This window comes from Gobius niger (genome assembly GCF_951799975.1).
Source record: "Gobius niger genome assembly, chromosome: 4".
Taxonomy (NCBI): Eukaryota; Metazoa; Chordata; class Actinopteri; order Gobiiformes; family Gobiidae; genus Gobius; species Gobius niger.
Genome location: NC_136855.1, coordinates 19,460,612 through 19,485,555, shown reverse-complemented (window position 1 = coordinate 19,485,555; position 24,944 = coordinate 19,460,612). Strand labels below are relative to the sequence as shown.

The 24,944-nt window shown below is 40.8% G+C and overlaps 1 protein-coding gene across 1 annotated transcript; it reads left to right on the top strand.

Annotated features, from left to right (window-relative positions):
* The first annotated feature begins 6,052 nt into the window (after positions 1 to 6,052).
* On the top strand, positions 6,053 to 22,614 carry alx4a (ALX homeobox 4a). The gene is made up of 4 exons (XM_079555763.1): positions 6,053 to 6,582; positions 15,768 to 16,084; positions 20,648 to 20,776; positions 22,146 to 22,614. Exons 1-4 carry the CDS (start codon positions 6,246 to 6,248, stop codon positions 22,467 to 22,469), a joined length of 1,107 nt encoding a protein of 368 aa, XP_079411889.1. The 5' UTR covers positions 6,053 to 6,245; the 3' UTR covers positions 22,470 to 22,614.
* Positions 22,615 to 24,944: the final 2,330 nt, after the last annotated feature.

Here is a 24,944-nt window from a genome sequence, read left to right as displayed (position 1 = left end):
CGGTGAGAGAGTGATTAGTGGTTGCAGTTTCTGCGTCTCATACGTTACATTCATGTTTTTGCAGCACAGATTTAGTCACTGTGAAGTGTGATACTGCATTGAAGGTGGTCTGTTTTGATTAACGTAGCACTGTGTAACTGTAGAGATGGAAAAATGAATATACTTTGGCATATCGCTGATCTGTCAATGCACTTTTTTTCCAGTTTGGATACATATTGATGTTAAACCTCATGAGAGGGCAATATGCCATTTTTCTAACATAATGTACTAAAGACCTGGGTAAAAGTATGCATGCGAATTTCCCAAACAAAAATATTAGAATGTGTTTGCTAAGTTGAAGCATAGGTCTCAAGCAAGGCACTTTCGTGCAATGTTCAAGACAAGGTGCATTCTGCCCAGACCTGGACTCAAATGCTATACCTTTGAATTATAAACCAATTTATTCTTCTTTCAAACTCGCACAGAGCTTCACCTAGTATCACACAACTCAAGTATTTTTTTAGTGCACCATAACAGAGCAATGACCCAGCGTAGCCGACTGTGCAATAGCTTTTTGGGTATGCTCTGAATGAAACAGGATCATTCTCTCACTAGATCATATCAGTGAAGAGGCATCCTCAGATCACCATCAGGCTTCGAAGGTATCGTCACATATGGCATACATTTACACAGAGCCTAATAAGCTTTCATGTGTGGATACAGTGTCTTCTGTGTTGTGGCGTTTGGTAGATGAGCTATCACTATATCTATGTGTGAAGATTTTAGAAAAGTAAAATTCAATGAGGTACAGGTGGGACACTAGACTGGATTAGATTCTGTTTCGTGTTAGGTATTGGATGATGTTTCTTGCATAGACAGTATATTTTAGGGTGGGTGATGAAAGCTTTATTCATGTGTACCACCGTCACTTTAATACATTTACTGAAATGTTTTCCGTATTATATCTTTCAGCACATCACTGGCAAAGCAAAATACTATAAAAATTAAAAACACTCATGTATGATTTCATTAATGCATTAAGAGGTTCCCAAGTTCTCATCCAGGTTGTCAAAAATAATGAAAACTATCTCATTTGAAACAGTATGTCAAACATTAAAGAGATCTGTACGCCGCGTTACCTGTATCTTGTGTGGCGTTCTCATCCAGATGTGAGTTAGACTCAGTGTACAGCAGATGTTCGACTGGCTCCTCTTGCTCAAGCGCTGTCCTCAGTCTCAGTGTTAGACGAGATAACACACATCCAGCAGCCTTTACTGGACATACAGAAAGTGAGAACAGATGATTTCAGATGTCGGGCGCACTATTTTAACATAGGATCAACCACTGTTTTGCTTAAAGTAAAATAAACAAGTAAAATAGGCCCCTTCATTGAAGAGTTGCATATCGAGATTTTATTTATTTTATCTATTCATATATTGCAATTCAACATAGTACAAACAGGCTTGTAACTTGTAGCTGATGCTATGCAAAAAGAGTTAGTGCTAATTTTCAACTCCAGACTCTGGTTGGGCCTTTCTACACTTCATTAAAAGGTTCAATTTCATCTTAAAAATGCACCTATATACACCAAATAAATCTTTTACACACACACACACTCGGTGCTATTTACAAATGTACAAACGGGTACATTCTTGTTTCGATTTCAGCCAAGACTCGAGAAGTGAACATTTCAGTCATGGTTTTAAGTTCAGTGGGTAATGAGTTCCACAACTTTGCACTTTTATACATAAAGGCAGACTGACCAAATGAAGTCTTGCGGTGAAGAACTGTACAGTTGTTATTGATGGAGCCTCTGGTGACTCTGTTTTGTCTCTGTATAAATGAACGGAGTGGCTCAGGTGCAAGATTATTGAGACATTCGAAAGTTAGTTTGAGAAAACACAAAACACTAAAGCTTTCAAAGCTTGTACATATAATACACACATATTTTGTCGAGGAAAGTCACTTCATAAAAATCATGAATAATCATTTCACTTCAGTTAACGAACCTGATTTTTTTTCCTAGATTATTGTAAAAGTAGACATTTGTGGAAAAAATACAATGCATCAAATTGTAAAGCCATTTTATAGATTGTGAATGAGCAGAACTGTTGTTGTTTGGGGCGACAGTAGCTCAGATAGGAGCGCAGGTCGTCCTATAAGCGAGAGGTTGGTGGTGCTCCCATAGGTGCATGCTATTGTTGTGTCCTTGGGCCTTTGTTTTTTGGGTTTTTTTTCACAGAAGAATTGGCATGAACACTTTAAATTTCACTCGATCCCTCTTTCATTGTTTGCACACAGAAAATCAGGTACGGGGCCTTTAAACGCAATTAAAGTTGATATTTTCCACATATCTTTAATCATGAAGAATTATTATTTTCATTGTAAGCCACCTGTCTTGAGTTAAGAAGTTTCCCTGTCATTGCTGCGCTCGCAACTGCTCTTTTATGTAGAATTAATGTCAGGTGACTATTCTGTGCGCACTTGAAAATCTTAAATATACAGGCAAGAATATTTACTGAGCATGTTTACAAACTGTGCAGTATTATGTCAAAATACACAATTCAAGTTGACTAAGATAACTACTGGCGTGTTGTCCATCTGCTTGGCCATGTTTATATAAGGATTGCTGCATTATTTCAGTGTCACGCTATAAACAAGGTGATGGGGTTTGACTGAGAAACAGTGTTTGTGTTGAGTGAGATCTAGAGCAGATATTTGCATGTCATGACAAAACATTACAGCTCATGTTTATACTGTGAGAGCTTGATATTTTCTTATGTACAACTGTGTATGGAATAGATGCCCCTAATTTAGGTGAGTGAGTCAGCCTCCTATGCCACGATATTTTATATATAAAAATTGATGAGAATTGTTTTCAAAGATGTGCGTTAAAATTAGAATAAAATTATTAGGACTAATTAACCAATACTCCTACTATATGAGCCATATTACCGCACTTGATATTGACCACACACTGTACACTACATACTCTCATACTACGACATACTCTTAAAACAATCTTCATTCTTCATTATAGCTAATGCTTCCCTTACAGTCTGCAGCAACCATAGTTGTTTTAGACTTTAAATGTACTGTAAAGTATTTTTTTTTCTTTTCTGACATTAGAAAACATTTGGATGTAAAATTAACTACAATGTTAATGTGGACCTCTGTGTTTCCTGTTTTTCGGACAAAGCTGCCACTTCACGCTGCTTTAATGCCCATCAAAGACTTCAATCACAACTCTTTGCCACAGGCAAAATCTGCAAAGGCTAAAGTTTAATGTTACGACAGCCATAAGGAAGTGGGCTCTTCCTTGCGTTTGTCTTTTCACTCCCACATTCCTTAATTTCTGAAATAGAAAGTCCGGTTTGGGGTGCAAGAGGTTATCACTGGGTTACTGCCACTGACCGTCACAACAGTCTCCTCCATTATACCCGTAATACAATGTCTTTGTGCTTCTGTAGAAGCACATTTACAAAATCAAACATAATTACGAATGGCTTCCTAAAAATTTGTCACGGTCCTGATTTAATAGAGACCCACATTAAATGTATCCGGGTTGTGATGTATTTAGGAAAAGCCGGTGACACTCCGTCTTCCAGATTGGAATGTTTGTGCTTTAGGCACGTTTTGGATTGACACAAAAAATAGTCCTATTTCAGTTTCATTTTCAATACAAAAATAAAATAAAACGTCCTATATATATACATATATATAGTATATAGTATAGAAGTGAGTCTCACATATTTTCTAAATATTGTGCAGAAACAGAACTGTCAGTCGTCTCAATACAATCACAGTGTTATCCTGAATCAACCTTTACTTGTTTATCGTAACAAGACAGTGCTTGTTTATAGGCACACATGAGACTCATGTATGTAAATCTGCCTCTCCGGATTGTGGCCATTCGGAATCACAAACACGCTCTCACTCATTGTGGCCTATTGTCAATGAAAAACTGAAGCAGCCAGAGGAAACCTACGCAGGCTGGATTGAAAATGTAAACTCCTGAAAGGCCTCACCGGGCCCGAACATTGAACTGAGAGTCTTCTTGATATGAGGCAAGACCGCTAACCACTGCGCCACTGTGATGCTCCTCTTTAGATCCTCTTTAAACGTAGCCTATAACCTCAATAAATAACGTACTCAGCCACATAAATAACTAGTCCCCAGTGTCCATCTTTCTAAGACACAAATGGTTCTTGCAGCCTCTTAGTCAAGATTAAGTTTTTCTCATAAAGTAAAAGAAGATCTGACTGCTCTTTAAGCTGTTGCGTAAACCACCCTCTAAACATGCCAAATGGGATAAAACACAATAAATTTCATCATCATTGGTCACACACTTGGCTTCAGATTTCAGATTTCATCCTTTCGGAAATATTACCCTCACCTCTTATAAATAAGATACACGCAATGCAAATGTTAAGTAAGAACAGAAAATTGTTTGTTGTATTGGCTGCTAAAGGTCTAAATTGATGATAAGTGCATTTTTCTTTAGGAAATATATACTGCTATTGCTATCAGACTGAATATTTACTAAACTTGGTCCATACCATGAAACAATAGGATTATTTGAACTATCAGGTCCTGATATAAATGCACTGCATGAGTAGCATTATGATAGATGATAATGTACTGTGACTCAGAGCCGTAAATGATTCCGGCTGACAGAAGGGGGAAGACTCCTTGGAGAAACTTTGTTTGAATGAAAGTGATTAAGCCCCTTTAAAAGCCGCACTATTTTTAGCACAGGTACAAGCATGACATCAGGAGTCAAATTATGAGCTACGGCCTGAATCTTATATGAAGACATGTAAATAAAGAGCCTTTGTGCTGCTCTGTCCCGCTGTTGTCGTCCCTTTTATCTTCCTCACACATGTTCCAAACGCTCATCTGTTCAACATGTGTGACAGGATCAGAGCTCGGTCTATATGCATCGAGGTTTTCTTTTTATGTTTTTAGTTCACTTTGCATTTTTACTTTGTCGTATTTCGCTATAAGTTGAAAAGGTGCTTTGCAGAATATTGCAGGGAAACTACACATAATATCGGATAAAAATGAATGAAGAAAATAATTATTTTTCATCAAAAGAATAATGTAGCAACTTTTCAGGCTGCACACATACTATCCTTACACAGGAATAATTGTGAAAAATGAGGATTTAACTGATGTAACAATCATGGACACAGGAATTGATCAATGTTTATCAGTGATGTGAAACAGCTTCTTGGTCGGGCTGCCCAATGGGGATTTCAGCCTGCCTTACCGTCAATAGTTCTTTTTATATTTTCTAGGTCGGACAGTGCACGTTAATGAACATACATACAGTATAAGAGACTCATGCATGTAAACACGCCTTGCTGGATTGTCGGCTAATTTCCATCCGTTCTCCCACACTCACACTCTCCAACACACTCCCCTTCAATCTGACCTATTGTATATGTTTTAGTGGAAGGCGAGAACATGCAGACTCACACAGAAAAAGCCCTCATCCATCCGGGGATCAAACCTTTTTGCTCTGAAGCACAAGCACGAACCGCTGTCCCACTTGAGTTCAACTCTCGAGTCCCGACTCCAATAATTTGCTAAACGTCTCTCCCTTCTACAAAAAATATTGTTTAAAAAAAAAGGTTTATGGACAAGATGTGGTTTCATTGTGACCATTATGCACTGTCATAACCACACAATTACTATATCTTTTGCGATTATACACTATAGATGGATATCAGCTAAATTAAATGAATATGAAACACAACAGCATTAATGCTAATCAATATCTATGTGTAACAGAACCAGCAAGCACAATGGCGCGTGCGTAAATGGATGGTTTGGTCCTGATGAACCGTGGAGAATAAGGCGTAAAATTGTGCCTTTTCCGCCCCAGTGCCATCACTCATCGTGGCGTGTATGGCCCGCTCATATCCAACACTGGTTTCATGTCATGTGTTTAACCCCCCTCCCTCCTTTCCCTGTCCCATCTATAATACGTGACCTCACCGCTCTGTGTCATTCACACAAAAATCACATGGGAATCGCGACGAGGAGGAGAGAGTGGTCCCAGCAACTATCCCAACTATCTCTGTAGTCAGACCTTTAGCGGGAGCGTGGTCAACGACAGTGGTTCCTGGAAGAGATTTGAATGGTTTTCTAAGTAAAAACATCTGCTTGTGTGTGAGGTATAGGAAGAGGAGGGGTGCCGAAGAGCCTGCAGAGAGTAAGAGAGACTAACTTTTCCTCCTTTTTTTTTTTTTTTTTAAAGCATGAACGCAGAAGCTCGCGTCCCACTCTACGACATGACATCCATGGATTCGTACTATTCTCTGTCAGCGGCACAAAACAGGGAGCAGCTCTTCCGGACGTTCCCCTCCGCCGACACGCACAGATACAGTCCCTTCCTGCTCAGTAACAAGAGCGAGACTTACGCGGAGAAGTGCCACTCATTGGACACGGCGTCGTCACCAGCAATTACGGCAACAAGTGGCGAGGACTCTTTCAGCAAATACCAGCTCTTCAGGTCCTCGAGCAAGACGCCCCCCGAGGAGGACAGAGCGCACGAGGAGACGGGAGGACACAACGGGACGGCCGTACACTGCTATGGTGAGCCAACAAAATGATGGATGGTTTTGTAGGGAATTGTGGAGATCAGTTTCTCTGCAGGAATGAGTGTGAGATTCAGTTGCCGAGTTTTTCCCCTGCATACTTCTGCAAATGTAACGAAACCTCTCCTTCTGCACGACATGCCTTTATTGTTGCCACATCCTTAATTGTTCATATTTTCCTGCCCTACATTTTGGTGAGCAAAACGTAAATCTTCATCATAGAATCCTCGACCCTTCTTGGTCAAACTGTGCTGAGTAAACACCCCGTTTGTAAAAGTTACACGGTTGTCATCGAAAACCCCTCTCGCCGTTGAGAGAGACACGCGCGTAATAGTGGTCTCTCACCTTCTCTCCCGGTCGAATTGTCTGTTGCATTAGTGCGCCGGTTTAACCCGATAAGCTGTATTTACAATCCTTAATGTCGGGGCTGAGACGCACAATTGAATTAACGCGTTTTCAGACGAGCTCCCGAACTGTTCAGACGCTCGAGCCGCCGCTGATTGGCTCCAATTAGGCCGCGCGGTGACTCGAGCGGGATCAGGGGGTCTAATAAGACTAATGATAATTGGTGCTGTAGCTGTAAAGAGGCTAAATTGTTGACAAGTGCTGGGTCGACTTGGGTTAAATCCTCTTTATTCTAATCCCAATTTGAGTGTTTAAACAAAGGGCGACAGAGTGGAAAAGCTAAAAGAGGCCTACGATTTTTTTTTTCTTTCTTTTTTTTGTGCTGCAAGAAAAACAACAAAGCGGCACAATGTAAACTACATGGAAAACACCCTTTAACTAAATACATGTCGTCGTTCCAGACATTTTTAAGGAGAGCCATTGCGCTCTCAAGTAGAGCAAAGCAGCCTTTTGCTTGGTCTCTCTTATGGGCTTAAGGTTTTATAAAATTATGACGATCAATTATAATAGCCTAATAATAATAACAATCAGCTTATAGCCTGTATAGTCTATTTTTGCGGTTGTATTACTAACCGTGTCGATTGAAAATAAAATTACGCACCGCTTTAATAACGCAAACGCATATTGGAAAAAAGTTATAAAACTGAATGGAAAATCTATTTAGTAAATTAAAAAAACACGTTTTGTTGCCACGGACAAAAAAAAAACGTACTATGGTTTTAAATAACAATAACAACAGTATTTTAAGATTGAGCGGGGTTTTTTTTTTTGTTTCTGGAGAGGCCTGTCCATCAGCCTTACGCACCAGGAGTTTATTGCGGATGTTATGACAGTTTTTGGAAAGCGGCCTACGGCAATATCCTTTATAGCCTCAAAATATTAGAAACACGTATCAATCCTTCAAAATACATGCTGCTGCTGCGGCTGCTTTTAGGAGCCTTTTAAACAATGACAACTGCTGTGGGACTGGAGTCTAGATTGGAGTAGCGTATACCATCAAACTTAAAATGCCCATTATTTTTAATCAAGTGAAATTTAGAAGGTGTAGCATTTTGTGTGTGTGTGTGTGTGTGTGTTTTTTTTGTATGTTGCATTTAGATTGGTGGTTCTCAAACTGTGGTATGTGTACCTCGGCATTTTGGAGATTATTTACTTTATGGTTAGCATTTAAATTAGGTGTCTTTGTGGTTTGGACATGGCTTACACTCAGTTCAGACATTATGTTCTCAAATTTTGTTGACATTTTTTAGGTCTATAATCGACTTCAGTCCTGGTTTGATCTTGATCAGGTCTGGTGGTATTAAGATGAAATATTTTGTAAAGTGGTTGTAGATGAAAGCTTGAATATGTTATGAGGTTCTTGGTGAGCCACTGATTTATATAATTGAGAAAGCAATGCTTTCACAGAAATATATTACGCTTTGAATAATCCACATTTACATTACGGAACTGACAGTGTAATAAATGGTATAGCTATTGCAATATTGCGAGCAACATAAAAGGGTTCACTTAACATACTTATTTGTATTAATTAGTTAATTAATTAATTAAATTCATAACTGACATACAATGTAATGAATACATAAAACTGTTCAATACAATGTGAATGGAAAAGTAGCAGGGAGAAGAGCAAGCTTATGTTATCTGCCTCCTTTAAGTACTGAAATTGAATACATCCATCAATTTAAGTATTTTACTTTTTCTCTCTTTAAACTTCGGTTGGACTTCTATTACACAACCCTGCAGGATCAGATTGTCATATTATTTACTTTTTCAAGGCGCCACTGCTTCAACACGAGCGGATTCACGGTGAGGAAAGCAGGAACAAACATGTCCGCCGCGCAGACCAGGAGACCTCTGACATTAATGCAACTCAGATGTCAACACTGCTTTACTTCTCTGCCCTCAATACCCAAACATCCTCCTCCATCTCCTGCGTCTAATCTGATAGGTCAAGAGCCACATCATTTGGACTCTGTAATGAAATTAAATTCATGCGGCGTCATTCTCCAACACTTCTTGCTTGTGTACCTTGTAATTAAAAGATGACGCTACGCAACATCTCTCTCCTAGATGTGTTTTGACATAAATTAAAGAGACCTAAAATATGCAGCGCTCACCAAAGTCGAGGAGGAAAAATGATAAATGATTCCTGATGTTTTCATTGAGAAATGTAAGACTTATAGCTTGTTGTTTCCTGGCAGTGCCGGATCTACAGGGGGGCAAATCTGTGCATCGAACGTTGACACCCTCACTTTTAGTTGTATCACAGTGTGTGTTTTAATGACAAGGATTTCTCTTTGCACTGCTTTGAAACACTGACCCACCCTCAGTCAGACCGTCCTGGAGCCGTCGCTGTTTCCTGGTCCAATATTTTTTATGGGATCTATATTTTACACAGAGTACTTTTGAACAGTCAACGCATCTGTGCGATTTATGCCTTCATCAATTGAGCGAAAGGTGAAAAGTGATTCAAAGGAGTTAAATGTTTATGAGTTGAGACAGTTTTGGCTGATGAGAAAAGTAATAAAAAAAACAGGGACAAAAGTACTGTAAAAATGTACTGCCTATTACTTCAAATTGTATCTTACTTATTTAGCGTATATTTATTAAATTATAGATGCAATATTATAAGATATTTTATTATGCTTTTGGTACACAATTAGCATATGTGGTCATTTGAGAGTGTTTACTTGAGTAGTTCCAATTTACACTGTGTTTTTGTGCTTTTTACAAGACAACCAAATTGCCCTGCACTGGCACACGCCTCCGTCCCATTTTTGTAATCCCAGGAGACAACACACTTCCTCATTTGATGTATCAGGCTCTCCTCCTGGACCCGTCTAAAGAATATGGCCTTTGCCCTCTCCTCCCTGCCCTGCCCTCTTCCCTGTCCTTCACAGACTCCAGACCAGGGCGAATCCATTTGAAACCCTCATTCAAACAGCTATAGTGTCAGACCAGACCGCCTCGCAACATTTGGGCTCCAGTGTTGAACAGTAAACATTTAACTAGACTGGGACGAGGCAAAGGGCGCGACTTTTATAGATGAGAGTTGCTGAGTGGTGGGCCTCATTAAATTAGACTGGATTAAACGTACTCGACTCAGCAGACAGTGGCCGTAACACTGTGACAAATATAAGCTACTGCTACTAAGCTGCTACAGTATATAGGGCTGCACAATGGTGGAAAAATATTCAATGATTGTGTTTTTTGCAAATGTGATTGGATTTTTTGTTTCAAAATAAAAACTATTTTCAGTGCACATTATAAACATGTTGAAGCATTAACATCTGAGACAAGACTGACATACTGCTAAGAGCCCTATGTATTTCAGAACCTGTTTGTAGAGGTTTAAACTACAGCGTGAGCAGGTTTTGTACAGGATAAACCCTTACGTAGACACATTTTTTTGTTGTCTGAACTTGACGTTTTAAAATTTTAACCATTGCGATTTCTTAATTACGACCATCAAAATTGAAATTACGATTTCATTGCAATTAACTGTGCAGCTTCACTGTCATGTGGTACAGTTATGTAACAAGAAAATACAATTGTATCCCAAAACTGGGAAACGTTGCAAATTTGGAATTTGTGGCACAAATCAAAATGTTACAATAGCAAAGAAATTGTAATAAAACTTGATCACTCTCTGAAATGTTGCCGGCCAGATTCAACAAATCCAAACTTCAAAATTTAAAGTTTAGACCAAATATGACAAAAACATTTCTCACAATAAATGTACTCAATTTGCCACATCAACCATATTTTTGTACACTTAGTGACATTTTTAATTTTCACACTTTTGAAATACATTTAAAAGGATGAGCTGACAAATACAGAACAGGGAAGGATTGTTTTTTTATTCCTCTAAACCAAAACTTAAATCAAAGCAAAAAAAACTTAAAGTTAAAAAGTCAAAGTAGATAAAGTGAGTGCTCAGTTATTTGTAATTCCCAGATTTAAGATATAACTCCTGGTCAAAATCATCTATGCTTTTAAACTTTAACATTCATGGACTAAAATGTAAATTCAGTCCCCTGTCCCGCCACAGTCCAGCGCCCTTGCGTCGCCCTGCCTCTCTGCCTTCTCCATATTTAACACGGCTCGACCGCTTGGCCTCTCGTAATGGCCCCCGCGCCTCGCATCAGTCCCATACGGGGCATAATAGGTACCAGTCCCAGACCTAAGCTCAGACGAACGGGCCACTCCTCAGCCGCTGCCTGACATGAGTGGAGGTGACATGGACTCCGGATCACTTTACCGTTTAGCTTCAAGTTTTGGCAGTACAATTTACATTAGGCTCAGTTTGCGTGTCCGAGAGAGCGCGAGAGAAAAAATGTTTTGCCTTTTTGTCACCGCTCTTGTATGTAACAGCGAATCGTCATGCGATACTCAACATGGCAGGAGATTAGCAGTTAGAAAAGTTTAGCAGTAGTGTAGGATTTTTTACTCATCAATTTAATTCTAAATGATGGGACAAAATTCTCTCAGGTACTTTACTCAAGTAAAGATGAGGCAAGTTTATTTGTAGAGCACAATTTGTACACAAAGCAATTTAAAGTGCTTTGCAGAGCACGAGCGGTGAGTTCAAGCGGTTAAAGCAGAAGCCCCCCTGCTCGTAGTATTTATTTCACTTGTCCTAGTTATAGAATTAAATGGCACAGATATTTGTATGATATTAATACTATATATTGTATACAATCTTGCCTCATTGAATCAACTAAAGTCTATGTTCACGTGGAAAAGTGTATAGTGAATTCCCATTACCAACAAAATATGCTGGTGCACAACTTTCCCCCACTGGAATGTTCTGGTGCGATCCGAAAACAAAAACAGTCGAAGCAAAAGGCAGTGCTCTAACGTCGGATGGAAACATTTGGACATGAGACGGTTGGAAGCAGGAGACACACTCAGAGGGGAGTGTGTGGATCAGAGGTGATTTATCTGCCTTGTAGGCGCTATGCCGTTCTCTTTAGTCTGCGTTTTGGGGGGAATCAATCATCGTCATTCAGTCAACAGGGTTTAATATCAAAGTGTATAGAGACTTAAAACAGCCGCAGCGAAAAATCTCTTTAAAATGACTTTCACTAAGGTTGCAACCGATGAATCAGAACAATTTATCTCGCGTATAGTGCTATGCTAAAGTCAGACATTGAAGAACAGACGATGTTATAGAAGCGTTTATCAACTCTTACAAATCGAAAAATCCATACTACAGTAGATGCATTCTGGGAACGATTGTGCCCAAACCTGAAGTCAAAGGCTCTTTGTCAATGCTAAATCCCTTGCAATGTTTTTATCTCATTCTTTATCTCACTTATATTCTTTGCCAGTATCAATAGTACCTGTCAAGCATTTTGCAATCACAATAGAATTTGCCTCTTTGCACTGATCTCTACTCTGTGACTTTTTGAATCTTTGGGAGGAAAAAAATATTATTTTATTCCCCAAGGATTATGCGTTTAAAGACACAAATTAACTTTGGCACCATCTCAGAACTCAACTTTAGTTCCTTTTGATTCCTCGTCTATTCATAAGTGTCCTGCTGAAAGTGACACCACATTACATTCATATAATTTGTGGTTCAGTTGTAGGCACGCACTGGGCATCTGTACGTCAGGACAAATCCATCCAAGCAGGACCCAACATGTATTCATCGAGTCAAAGCCCTCTTCTTCTTTTTTTTCTCTCTTTCTAAACTTACGCTAAGACAAAAAAGCAAACTCCGAACACTGTTAAAACAAATACTTCTCTCACACTGGCTGGCAGCTCCCTCTTCCCAGCCTCATATATCTTCCTACTATTTGGGAATTTTCTCTGTTCAGTTTGTGTAACAAGTTGTTAATCTCCGGCAGTCTCCGTGTGCAGGGTAATTTATGGGGCTTCCTCTTAACACCGTGCGCTGACCCCAGTCGTCCCAGTCTATAAAGGAGAGAGCGAAGGTGCCCTGTCGCTTTACGGCCAGTTAAATTAGACTTTGATGTCGGGCCCTTGGTTTTTAACTGTGCTTTAATGGTCGTCCTGCACCACTGTCTGACCCTGTCCGGAACGTGACCATGGTCCTGTCATCTGTACACACACCCCAACTGAGCTACCTGGTTGAATGTGAAACAATTGGTCTGACTAAAGTGGCATATATCACATTAACTAGAAGAGCATTTTTACTGGAAGATTTATCTCAGTAGAGCTTGTTATTAGGTGCCATTGTGTCTATCGTGCACACAAACTCTGTTGGATTTATCATCTCCAGCATTTGACCTTAAAATAGCGATTATGCACAAGATGTTAGTTTACATAATGACTTGAATAATAGGTGAAAATATAGTAAATAGGTTGCAGAGAAAAGAGAAACAATGAGCTAAACATGTAGCCGTATTGGAGACGAAACTCCCTTTTTTTTAGTCTTGTCCCTGTGTGCGCTACAGATGGCTCTCACTGTAGGAGGGCCCACTGCTGATCACCTGGGGCAGAGCTGCAGACCTCACCAATAACACAGGCCTGGACTGTCACAATAGTCTGGTCCAGCCAAAAACATATCTGGGACATGGATCTAAACAGCAGTCTTTGATCAGCGCGCGGCCTGACAGCTCTCCGGAGGGGGCCCGCGGTGCCGTCCAGGGGAGTATGGTGAAATAACTCCCCACTATTTATGCTTGGATAAAACACTGCTCGCTGCCTTCAAGCTCTAACAGGATGTGTGTTAGTCATGGGCATTGGGAGACACGGCTGTGGATGTTTGCCCCCCGCTGAGCGCCCGCCACCAAAACACAAGAGTCCACCTCGATTTGTGTGGAAGGAAAACATCTCAGTGATCACACAGGCCTGGGATCCTGAGTGGTCTACTGGGAGACCGTAAAGCGCAGCATAAATCTTTAGTGTGATGCTTAACATGAATTAGCGTTGCATGTCTACATCTTAAAAGTAATGTTATCTGACCTTTGGATAAATTAAACATACTGAATGACAACGAAACGTCACACAGGACACTGAATGATATGTGAGGATGCTCAGGTGAGTTTTGGGGGGGAAATATGCACTAGACGTCCACCTAAGTTGTCATGGTAAAACAAGTCTCGATTTACTAAAGGGGTAAAAAACAAAATAAACTATTAAGTGCAAGTTTCAACGTAAATGTAAAAAATGTGCAGAATAACATTGCATTTATTATCGATGTGTGGCTGTATTGAAGCATTCATTATGAAAACACAATTTTATTATTTTAATTGTTTTTAACCACAAGCGGGTACCCTGTTTTCAGTCTCTGGTTAAAATTCCCAACAAATATATTGAATTTATTGGTCTTTGTCACAGCTACAATTCATTCATGTTTTTGTTTTTTTTGGCAAAGCATAACACATACATTCGACTATCTTGCAAAATATTAACTATTGTTTTGATTTATGGGAACTATGAAACTATTTTAATTTGTGTCATTCTGATTTTGGGTGGAACAAAGGCATTACTGGGTGTTTGGTTGTGAAATGGCTTGGCGTGCTGTGCTCCATGTGTGGCTGCCTCCAGAATCCCGCTGTAATTCAATGATGATTGTGTGATGTTGTGGAAAGCAGACACTGTGGCCATAATTTCAGACTTAGGCAAACGAGCCGTTGCTATTTACTGGGACTCCCTCACCACTGCACGTCCCAAACCAATACGCATCTATCAATCTCGCTGGCGCATGTGCACAGCATGCGGGCATTAAGTCACCTTGCCGTGGGATTGTCACAACTAATTTGCCTGGTTTCAGACACAAGAAGCCATTTATAAGCTCCCCTTTTCTCTCTTTTTTGGCTACCCTGAAGACTGCAGCTTAACTGTAAAACCTCAGGCAGCTCTCTGATCATAAATTTCCACTGTGGTGTCACTGCCAGCTTTCTTGTCTAAGCTGCCATTTCGTTTGGGTCGTCACAAGAAGATGGAGGGTACTTGATGAGTGCGTGCATGAGAAAGACATTATATTACAAATCTTTAAACATGTTTTAACATTAACATTTATTACGGTGTACGAAGCAAGAAGGAAAGTCAAAATCATGAGAAATTAAGGATCGCAGACCTCCGCCAAGGCGCAGATCTTATCTTGTGTTGGTAAAAAATCAAAGTAGCAGCCAGACTTGGATCTTAAAATCTTATAGTTCAGGGGTATTTGGTATTTCAAATGACCCTCAAAACTCTACATAAAATGATCCAAAACATTTTTTAGTCAATGTTGGTGCCGTGGATCTGAATCCCTTCTGCATTATGAATGAATATTTTTTTAACAGCTTTATCACACTAATGTATGCTTCACAGTTGCTCAATGTTACTGACCATCTTCGCCCAATATAGCAGTCATTTCCTTTAGGCAGACCTCTCTGATATCTTCTTGGTATTTCGAATATCTCGTTTGCACACTCATAAAGTTGTCAGGTTAGAGCAAGGAGGTGCGAGAGTCATTTATCTGATTCTCAGCACTTGTAAGTAATAGAAACGGGCGACACATGCCCCCAGCGACCCTGCACTTACGGGCAGTGATGTCGGGTAATGATCTGAGAGATGACGAGTATGGATTACCCATCTGTGGAGGGGTCACTCACAAGGTTAGAGGTGAAGATTTATACATTTATACATTTTGAGGCAATTATACAGCATTCAAAGTGACTTCAGACCACTACTTAATCTCGCTGAATGATTAAAAAAATGAAACAAAAAAAAAAGGGTATATTTTGTCACATGCATAGATCTTCTTCTTGTGCATGTGGAGCTAATAAAATGTATCTATGATCTTCTTGTGCCCAGGTAAAGATAGCTCAGGTCTGAGTGACTCTGTGGCTCCTGACTCGGACGCTGTTGGGATGGACTCCAGTTTTCTGTCTGTGAAGGAGCAGAGTGTGAAGGGCGGCTCCGAGCGGACCCCGGGCACTGAGCTGCCCAGCCCCATGGAGAAAGGAGACACAGGCGAGAGCAACAAGGGCAAGAAGAGACGCAACCGCACCACCTTCACCAGTTACCAACTGGAGGAGCTGGAGAAGGTCTTCCAGAAGACGCACTACCCAGATGTGTACGCTCGTGAACAGCTGGCTCTGCGCACCGACCTCACGGAGGCGAGAGTTCAGGTGAGCAGGGGACTTATGTAAGGATGAGGTCATTTTTATACAGGCCGGACACTCAGCGGATCAAAGCCTACATTAATATCACAGTTGCATAGAACAGATCACATGCGTTTGGTTTGTAGTTGTAAAAACTATAAGGTTTGCAGGTTTTGAACATAATAAGACAAAGGCCCCATGGAGATAGGATATCAAGTTGTCAAGAATATTATACTGCCAGTGCTTAAACTCTCTTTGCAATTCATTAAAGGAACAGGCCACCGTTTTTACATACTGAGCTTAGACAAGTTGATGCGTACCTGTCTGGTCTTCGTACGTATCCTCGGTACAGGTACGCATAAACTTGTCTAAGCTCAGGTAAGAACATATCTAAGTATGGAAAAACGTCATTGTCATTCATGCTTTTTGGAATCTCACCTCTCATAATGCTTTATGCATGATGACAAGATGTTATCTAAACTGACCTAATGTCATTTGTTGATTATTTTGAAGAGTGAGAACATTTGAAGAGCAAAAGCAAGATTTGAACTAGACACTAAAACACTTGAAAGAAATATGAACTTTTTTTTATAGATTTTCATGTAGTTTTTAATACATCCCCAAATACACATGCACTGTAGGGTTCCTGAAACATCTGCAGCTTTCGAAAGATAACGTCACTCGCAGAAAAACATGAGAGATTTATTTAGTAATGTGGGAGTAGTGTGGAGAGCGAGTGTGGAGGGAGAGGGGGTTACAGGGGCCAGGCAGGGGCCCGCTGGAGCTGCCTGCACCTCAGATGTGCACGCTTAGGAGAGCAGATTTTCATGAATCTTTAAGAGTACATTAAGAATACTGCTCTCCCCCATAATCTGTGTGACCTGATAGTTTGAGAATTTTCACTCTTCCACGTTAATAGACCTGGATACTTTATTCATGGTTCACTTACAGCTCAGTTGTAATATGGTAATTGGATGGAAATGGCATGGTAATGAGGCATAATGCTTTTTGCAGCATTGTTTCCATATTATTGCCAAGTAAATACGAGCTATGAAAAGTAGAATGGCAGGTGTGTGTCCTATTTCCAAGAAAAAATATCACATAACTTAAGTTAAAACTTTTTGGTAACGAGCAATTTCCATTCTATCCCCGTGCTGTGACTGTGCTGTCAAGTACATCACTGGCAATAATCAAATTTCAACTTGAGTAGTATTATTTATGAGTGCACATTTTGGCTACACACTGCTCACTAAACTCTCGCTCAGAACTTCTGTCATACATTCCTAGAGGTGGAACAAGGCGAGTGACCGGACTATTTCTATGCGATCCGAGGGCGAGTGTGTGTGCCCTGGTCCGCCAAAGCCCTTTGGATTTGCTGTGTTTTTCTTTCATTAACTTCCTGTTCAGACAAGAATGTGTCCCTGCTGAGGTCTCTGGGGTAGGTGTGAAGCCTTCCCAGGGGCTTTGAGCCAGTTGATATTTTAGGCTCACTTTAGTCAAACAACCTGGAGAGAAATCTTGAGTTCAGGTCTTTTTTTTTTTCTTTTCCTGACATGTGGCCTTTCGCACCAAATCCTGCCGTGCTAGAAATATATTCCCGTTCTATATCGCCTACTGAGAGGTTAAGAAATTGTAGCGAACGTTGTCAAATCTGTAAATGGTAGTTTGAATCCAAATCCAAAACAGTTCTGAAATAGATGTTTCAGTGCTGCTGTCCTGGATCCTGGGTTTTTTCACGCCTCTTGAACGGAGAAGCTAGTTTAGTAGGTTAGTAAGTCATGCAATTATATTTTGAGCAGGTTAGACATGCCAATAGCCTCTTGTTCTAGACCAGAAGAACCTCCGAACTGAATGAGAGGCAGGTGACTCCCTTTTGAAAACCTTTCCTATGATGGAACCGGCAAGAACAACTGGGTGCTTACACAAACCCTCCTTAAAGAAAATATGATGTGCAATATGAAAGCAAGCAACCAGCCACATATTGTTACTAGATTAAGCAAAGTGTCTCATAATGTTAAAACATTTCTGAGCATTTTCTCTTTGGCATGTGGCCTTTTGTGCCCAGTTTCTAGTGAAAAGGTGCAGGGTAGGAGTGGGGTCTTTTACTGTTGGGAGAGAGACAGGAAATGTGCCTGGCCCGTAGGGTTATAACTCAGTCCCTGAGGCTCTGAAGGTATGCCTCTCTCTGCACATTTTATCACACTCCGGACTGCTTCAGATGGACCCAGCTTTACGGCCCCCTTTCTCTCCCAGCGGTCCTCTTAAACGCTCAGACGGGAAAGATAAAAGACACGAAATGCCTTGTCAGTCAAAAAACACGGCGCTCTGGTCTCCACTCATTCACACGTGAGGAATCGCAGCTCATCAATTCTGTAGCTTTTGGGGCGAGACAGAAATTTTACTGCTGGACAGAGGTGCAGAGTGCATCACAGTTTGGCAAAAAAGAGAGAAAAAAAAGAGGGAAGGATAAAGGCGTCTGCGCACGAGATGTTTGCTTTTTCAATTTCAAAGGGGGAAAGGAGATCCATGTCGAGTCATATGTAGCGCGGGTACACAAGCAGGTCAGAGTTGAAAGTGCAGGGGTTTCAATAACACTACGTATCGGAGATTTGCCTTTGAGCGCAAGGCCCAAGATGGTATCGGCCACATGGAGACCAGCAGAAAAGCACATGCGACCATATGTCCCAAAAAAGTAGTTTCGAATTAGGACAAACTAATATTACCAATAAGACATTTGTTTATTTATGTAAGCATTATATACATCCATATACTTAACATTCTATGAGTTGTGTACAAGACTGTGTTTTTGGTAGATTGCAAGATTACAGGAAACTGTAGGATGGGGAGGATAGTGAGTATGCTGATAATGTTCGGCATTGTATTTTTAGACTTTGACGTTCTCTGGTCACAGCATACATCATCTGCATCCTGGTGTTGAGTGATGAACATATTATGACAAATTACAGCCCTTCCCGACCCAATGTATCTGGGCTTGGCTAGAAAAAACTGTCTTTCTACCACTTTTTTGTTGTGTACTCTAGTAGTGCAATGATTCTAAGTTTTCACTTTGTTCCACCTCATGAAATATTTGATCTTCCAAGTACCAGCAGGCCTAGATCAAGATCATATAGGAATGCACTGGGTATCTGTCCTGCTTTAGTCATAACTGGGACAAAACCATTTATAAACCAGAGAAATACTTAACTAAAATACATCACTAAACCAGTACATCACACTGCAGTTTTGAATGGGCATGGCTGGTAATAGGGCATCCGGATGATTAGAGGCGCAATTAGGCAAAGGCAGGGGAGGTTGGCTGCGAGGAAAATGGGTTGGTTGATGTGTGGTCCTGCCCCCGAACCTAGTCATTAAAATATTAACTCCATTTAAATCAAAATGAATAAAGTCTAAAATGGCAGATGACCTTGCCGCCTGAAGAACCCCAGTTTGAGATACACTGCTCTAGTGTATATACAAGACTGATTAATCAGCTTTGGGTCAGATCAAATCCCCCTGAAAAAAATAACTAAATACGTCAACAACAAGATAACATTTCATATACTTTCTGTCATTGTAGACTTTCCTGTAATGGAGAGGAGGAAGTCGGCAATTATTTGATGAAGGATTCCTGGACGAGTTGGACAAACTTACATTTTAATGAATAACAACAGTGGTCAGGGGTGTTTGCTGCATGTTTTTTCTTGTGCTTACGGGTGTTGGAAAAGCGAAGCCAGGCTGGGGCCGGGGATTTCTTTAGTGGACTTTGGTTTGGGAGCTGACGTGAGTGACAGAAGAGGCGGGTTATCAATCCTCGGAGCCTCTGAGCACTTCAAAGTCCGGTCGGCCTGCTACAGCTCTCCTGCTGGGGCCAGTTTGCCATTTCTCTGCTCTTTCTCTCTGAGGGCTGTAACATAAATAAAGGCTCATTGAAAGTCCGCCGGCTACTTAAGCTGTCAAGGTCTTTACCAATTACTGTCACAACGCTGGGTGCAACACAAAAATATGTTCCTGCTCATATAATCGCCAACAGGCCTGGCACAATGAGCAAAAAATCTTTACTGATGCATGGGTTGGGAAAATGTTAAAACTTCAGCTTCGTAAAAAGTAATTTCTTTGATTTTCCCATCTGTGGCTGCTACAACACATTTTCTGACTCCCTGCAATGATTAGTAATGATGAATGAAACCTCACGCTAATGCACATGCAACTCTTTCTATAGGCTTTTTTCTTTCAATTCAATTTTAATTGAATTACGATTGACAAAGATGAATATTATTAAGACAAATCACGTCACAGTTGCATCAGAGAAATGTTTAGAAAAGCATCACGCATCAACAGTTAGGTCACATATTTAGATTTCTTTCACTCACTTTGAAAGTAATTCATGTTCGGTAAACAACACTCTCAGGTTTACATGTCAGATACGATTATTGGAAACAGAGGAAAACCAGGACCACTCCTTTCAAACAACCAACAGCAGTTTTGCTTTATATCATTTGTACAAGCTCTTCACCCATGACAGAAGGAAATATCATAGGAATACTTCCAACATACACTTCAAGTTGTAACAAATTGTCTCTTTTTGTGCAGGTGTGGTTTCAGAATCGCAGAGCTAAGTGGAGAAAAAGGGAGCGTTTTGGTCAGATGCAGCAGGTCCGAACTCACTTCTCCACCGCGTATGAACTGCCGCTCTTGTCACGCCACGAAAACTATGCACAGGTATGACAACCGCCGACATGCGAGAAAGAATGTGTTTATCAACATAATCACACACTGAAGCTGGAAGAAGCGTTTGATCCAGTACACAAATACTAAAGACTGATCCATTTGGAAAAGGATGCTGAATGATTATACAGTATGAATATGATTAAATTGAGACATTGACAGTCACAAATCATCAAAAGGGCGTGTCCAAACTTTTTTATTAGCGTCTGCATCTGGACGTTTAATTAGCAAACTCCTTGCACACATTGTGTCAATGGGATAGGGGAGAGTGCTACAGTCTTGCCTGACTACATTTGAAAGTGGCCTGGGGGGTGACACTTGGTTTTTCTAGTGTGCCTGAAGACCAGCCCGTGTACTGTATTTAAGGTTTTAAGCCAAATACATAAGCTGTGCTTATATATGGACATTTCCACACATTTGTTAACATTTGTCGCCTTAGCAACTGTGGCGTGGCCCTTGTATAGAAATGAAGTGCAATCTGTTTTATAAGTAAAAAATATTGTATTTTAGCCCAATAGAATTCTTGGGATTGGCCTGCCCTGCACTGCTCCTAGCCACCCCCTAGACACACCCCGTCCCAACAAAAACATTAAATAATCAAATACTTGCTTTTTTGTTTTTGTTTGATTGTTTGCTTTGGCTGGACAGGGCAAGATTTTGGACATGCAGTTGTGCTCAAAGGTTTACATACCCTAGCAGAATTTCATCATGGGCCTTGTTGACAACAAAAAAGTGCACCATACCTTCTGTGAAATAAGGAGGTGGTTCGCTGATGCCATTGGAGCAGAATAAAGTGAAGGTCCCCTTATTGTCCATCTCAGTCTCCTGACCTCAATACCATTGAACCACTGTGGGGAGAGCTCAAACATGCAGTTCATGCAAAACAGCCCAGGAACCTATAGGAATTGGAGGCTTTTACCACCGCTTTACCATCAGAAAAATATAAGAACCTTCCCCACAACTACCACAAATGACTCAAAGCTGTTAAAGTACTAAAAACTGGGGTATGTAAACTTTTGATCAGGGTCATTTTGGTACTCTCTTATTTCATTATGATTTAACGATAAATGGCTTCACACAGTGAAAAAAAAGAACGTTTTGTGTTATCTTTCTTTTTTTTGAAAAATAGTCCAAAAATCCTAAATTCTATCAGGGTATGTAAACTTTTGAGCACAACTGTACTTGAGACTCATGCATGCAAATGTGACGAATCTTTGCCGACCAGTTTATTTCTATCCATCGTCACAAACGGTCTCAGTCATGCATCAGCATCTGTGCTTATATATTAAACTTACTGTATGTTACTTATAATTGGACTTTGTCTCTTGATATTGGTGAGAACTTGTATTTTGTGTCCCATCAGATCCAAAACCCCTCGTGGCTGGGTGGCACCAGTGCAGCCTCCCCTGTCCCGGGCTGTGTGGTCCCCTGTGACACAGTGAGCCCCTGTATGACCCCACACCCCCACTCTGCCAGCGGAGTGTCTGACTTCTTGGGCGTCCCTAGCTCAGCGGGTCATGTGGGCCAATCTCACATGGGCAGCCTTTTCGGGTCCTCCTCTGCTGCCATGGCAACCGGCATCAACTCATACGATCTCAACATGGACCCCGACCGCAAGTCCTCTAGCATCGCTGCTCTGCGCATGAAGGCCAAGGAGCACAGTGCCGCCATATCCTGGGCCACATGATGCGCTTACTGCGCCTGGGACGTTATTCAGGAGAATTTGCCGTATGCCTGTTTAAAGGGCAGACAAGATGACAGTGAAAGCGACGATGACTACCTTTTGAAATTTGCCATAACATTTTTTTTAAGTTGAATGAAGGATTGGTGCTCTACTGTAGAATTGAAGCAGAGTACTGACCATAGGTACATAGGAAAATTACATGCACTTATTGGATTAATACAGACTTGTACAGTGCTTTTTATTGTTTGAATGCTTTGCAGGTGCTGTTTTATTTTATTTTATTGTAATTCATCGCTCATTTACCTGATATTAAATACTTTTTTTTAACAAGCACCCTTAAGCTGAACCAAATCTCTCAATCAAGACACGTAGAATCTGAGCAGAAGTGGAAAAAGTAACATTTAGTTTAAAGTAGTGTGAAATATCGACCTGTTTTTTAACTTGTACACAAAGGAGGAAGTGGTCAGCTGTTTTTTGTGGCCTGTACCTAGCGGCTGCACAAACCTTTGAGCAAAACCAGCTCTGTTTTCATCCAAAGAAACACAGGAGTGGATGCGCCCAGTCACCTTCAGCCTTAAAGTGCCTGCCAGTCAATCATAGACACGAACAACAGGGAAACTTACCACCACCAGCAACAAAAAGACATTAGACAACAGACATGTGTTCTCATCTGAGGTGGGAAAACAAGTCAGTCCTTTTTTCTGTAATTTACCTTTACCAAAATAATTGATTTTCATAAAACTGCATTTGGAAAAGTAGTTTTTGTTTCATTTAATTTAGCAAACATTCAGGACACATGTGCGGACACAAGATCAAGCAACAAGCCCATTTTGATTACTCGATAAAGTTTGGTCTATAGGTCTCAAGCAGGATACACTTCTGGGCAGTGACCAGTGAGTTGCAGGACAGACCGATTCTGATTGACAGCCATTACATGTCACATTTACTCACTCGGGGCAATTTAGGGTAACCACTTTTAAACAGTACCTTCTAATACCATTTCGGGGGTTTTGTATTGAGCTCAAAGAATAACAAAAGCTTTAGTGTCTGTAACTTGATATCTCAGTGCACCTTTGGTCAGAGGAATCACCCCCCACTACTCTTCTAAACTAAACCACATTTATCGAGCTTCTGGGCAGGTAGGAAAGGGAAAGGTTATGAGCTGTCAGCAAAGCATCCAAATTACACCCAGTTTTGCCCGGGGCTCTATACCCATGGCATAAATATGATTCTGGATGTATGCAAGGAGTAAAGTTAAAGGATATGGCTGGAAGAAGTGAATATGGGACCCCCCTTTTTTGGATAGGACTAAAAAGGGGGTCAGACCAGGGGCTGCGTCTGCTGTGTCCGCTGTTCTGGGAAAAGGACAGTGCACACAGCTGCGCTCGGGGGGTAAATGCAAAACAAACATGCCTCACATATACTTCCCCTCTCAGCTGTCACGGCTCTGCTTTCAAAGATCCAAAAGCCCCTCCTCGACAAATCCTCGTCCACCTTTAGGACACATAGAAACATAGACACATATCATCACGCCTCATCCCGTATCCGGACACTGGTCATTGGTCCATAAGGCAGCAGCAGCAGCAGCAACAGTGTCCCGATCTGGTGCTGGGGGCTTTGAAACAGGCCGAGCAGCGCTGCAGTCCCAGAAAGGCTTTTAATTAACTTTGAGCCGTGTGAGTATTGTGTGTCAGGGGCAGAGATGGTGATGAAGAAGTCCTCCCCAGTATAACTTTACTCTCAGGTTCATTCACTAGACGTGGTTTACTTTATACGTAGAATTTCTGATTTCATATAGCTTACCAATTTTAAACTCCCCATTTTAGATTTGTGTTCTCGATACTGCACTTGGGGGTGAGAGCTTTCCAGAGCACTGGTTCTCAAGGGACCCAATTCATTCGTCGTTATTATGTCACTATAACCCAGCCAGAGACGGTCAGAAAGTGGATTTCATTTGTTTACAAACTTACCTACTCACATTTGGGCCCTGACGCCCCATATGGGAATCATTGCTCTAAAGACACAAAATGCAAGGACTGGAAGGACATCAAAATGCTTGTGCTCCTGTGTGCTGAATAACTTGGAGTGGCATATTCAACTTTATGTTCTTGTACTACTGAAGCCATACAATCAGTTAATGAGCAATGTTATGTTAAGAATATATTGTGTGGCTGAGTATAATTTGTGCATGCGTAAACTGGATGTGTTAACATGTTTTCATTTTCTCAGTGTTTTTATTTGATGGGTTTTGAGTTGCCATTTGTGTTATTTCTCTGTATGTAATTCATCCAAGAGTTTTTGTGGCTTTAAGCTTCTGTTGACATATCCTCGTTTTGTGTGTAAATAAAGGACAATAAGTTATTGCACTTACAGTTGTATTTCTTGAGAGTGTGTGTATTCCCATCAAGATAAAAGGCTCTTTGCAGTGATTCTTCCAAAGCCTGCACACTGAGCCGCGTTAACAGGCCAGTAAAGAAA

Bases quoted from the DNA above. Each gene is read 5' to 3' on its own strand.
- alx4a (XM_079555763.1), top strand. From the start codon at position 6,246: ATGAACGCAGAAGCTCGCGTCCCACTCTACGACATGACATCCATGGAT. The intron at 6,583-15,767 runs GTGAGCCAACAA...TCTTGTGCCCAG, and splicing joins GACGGCCGTACACTGCTATG to GTAAAGATAGCTCAGGTCTG. The intron at 20,777-22,145 runs GTATGACAACCG...GTGTCCCATCAG, and splicing joins GCCACGAAAACTATGCACAG to ATCCAAAACCCCTCGTGGCT.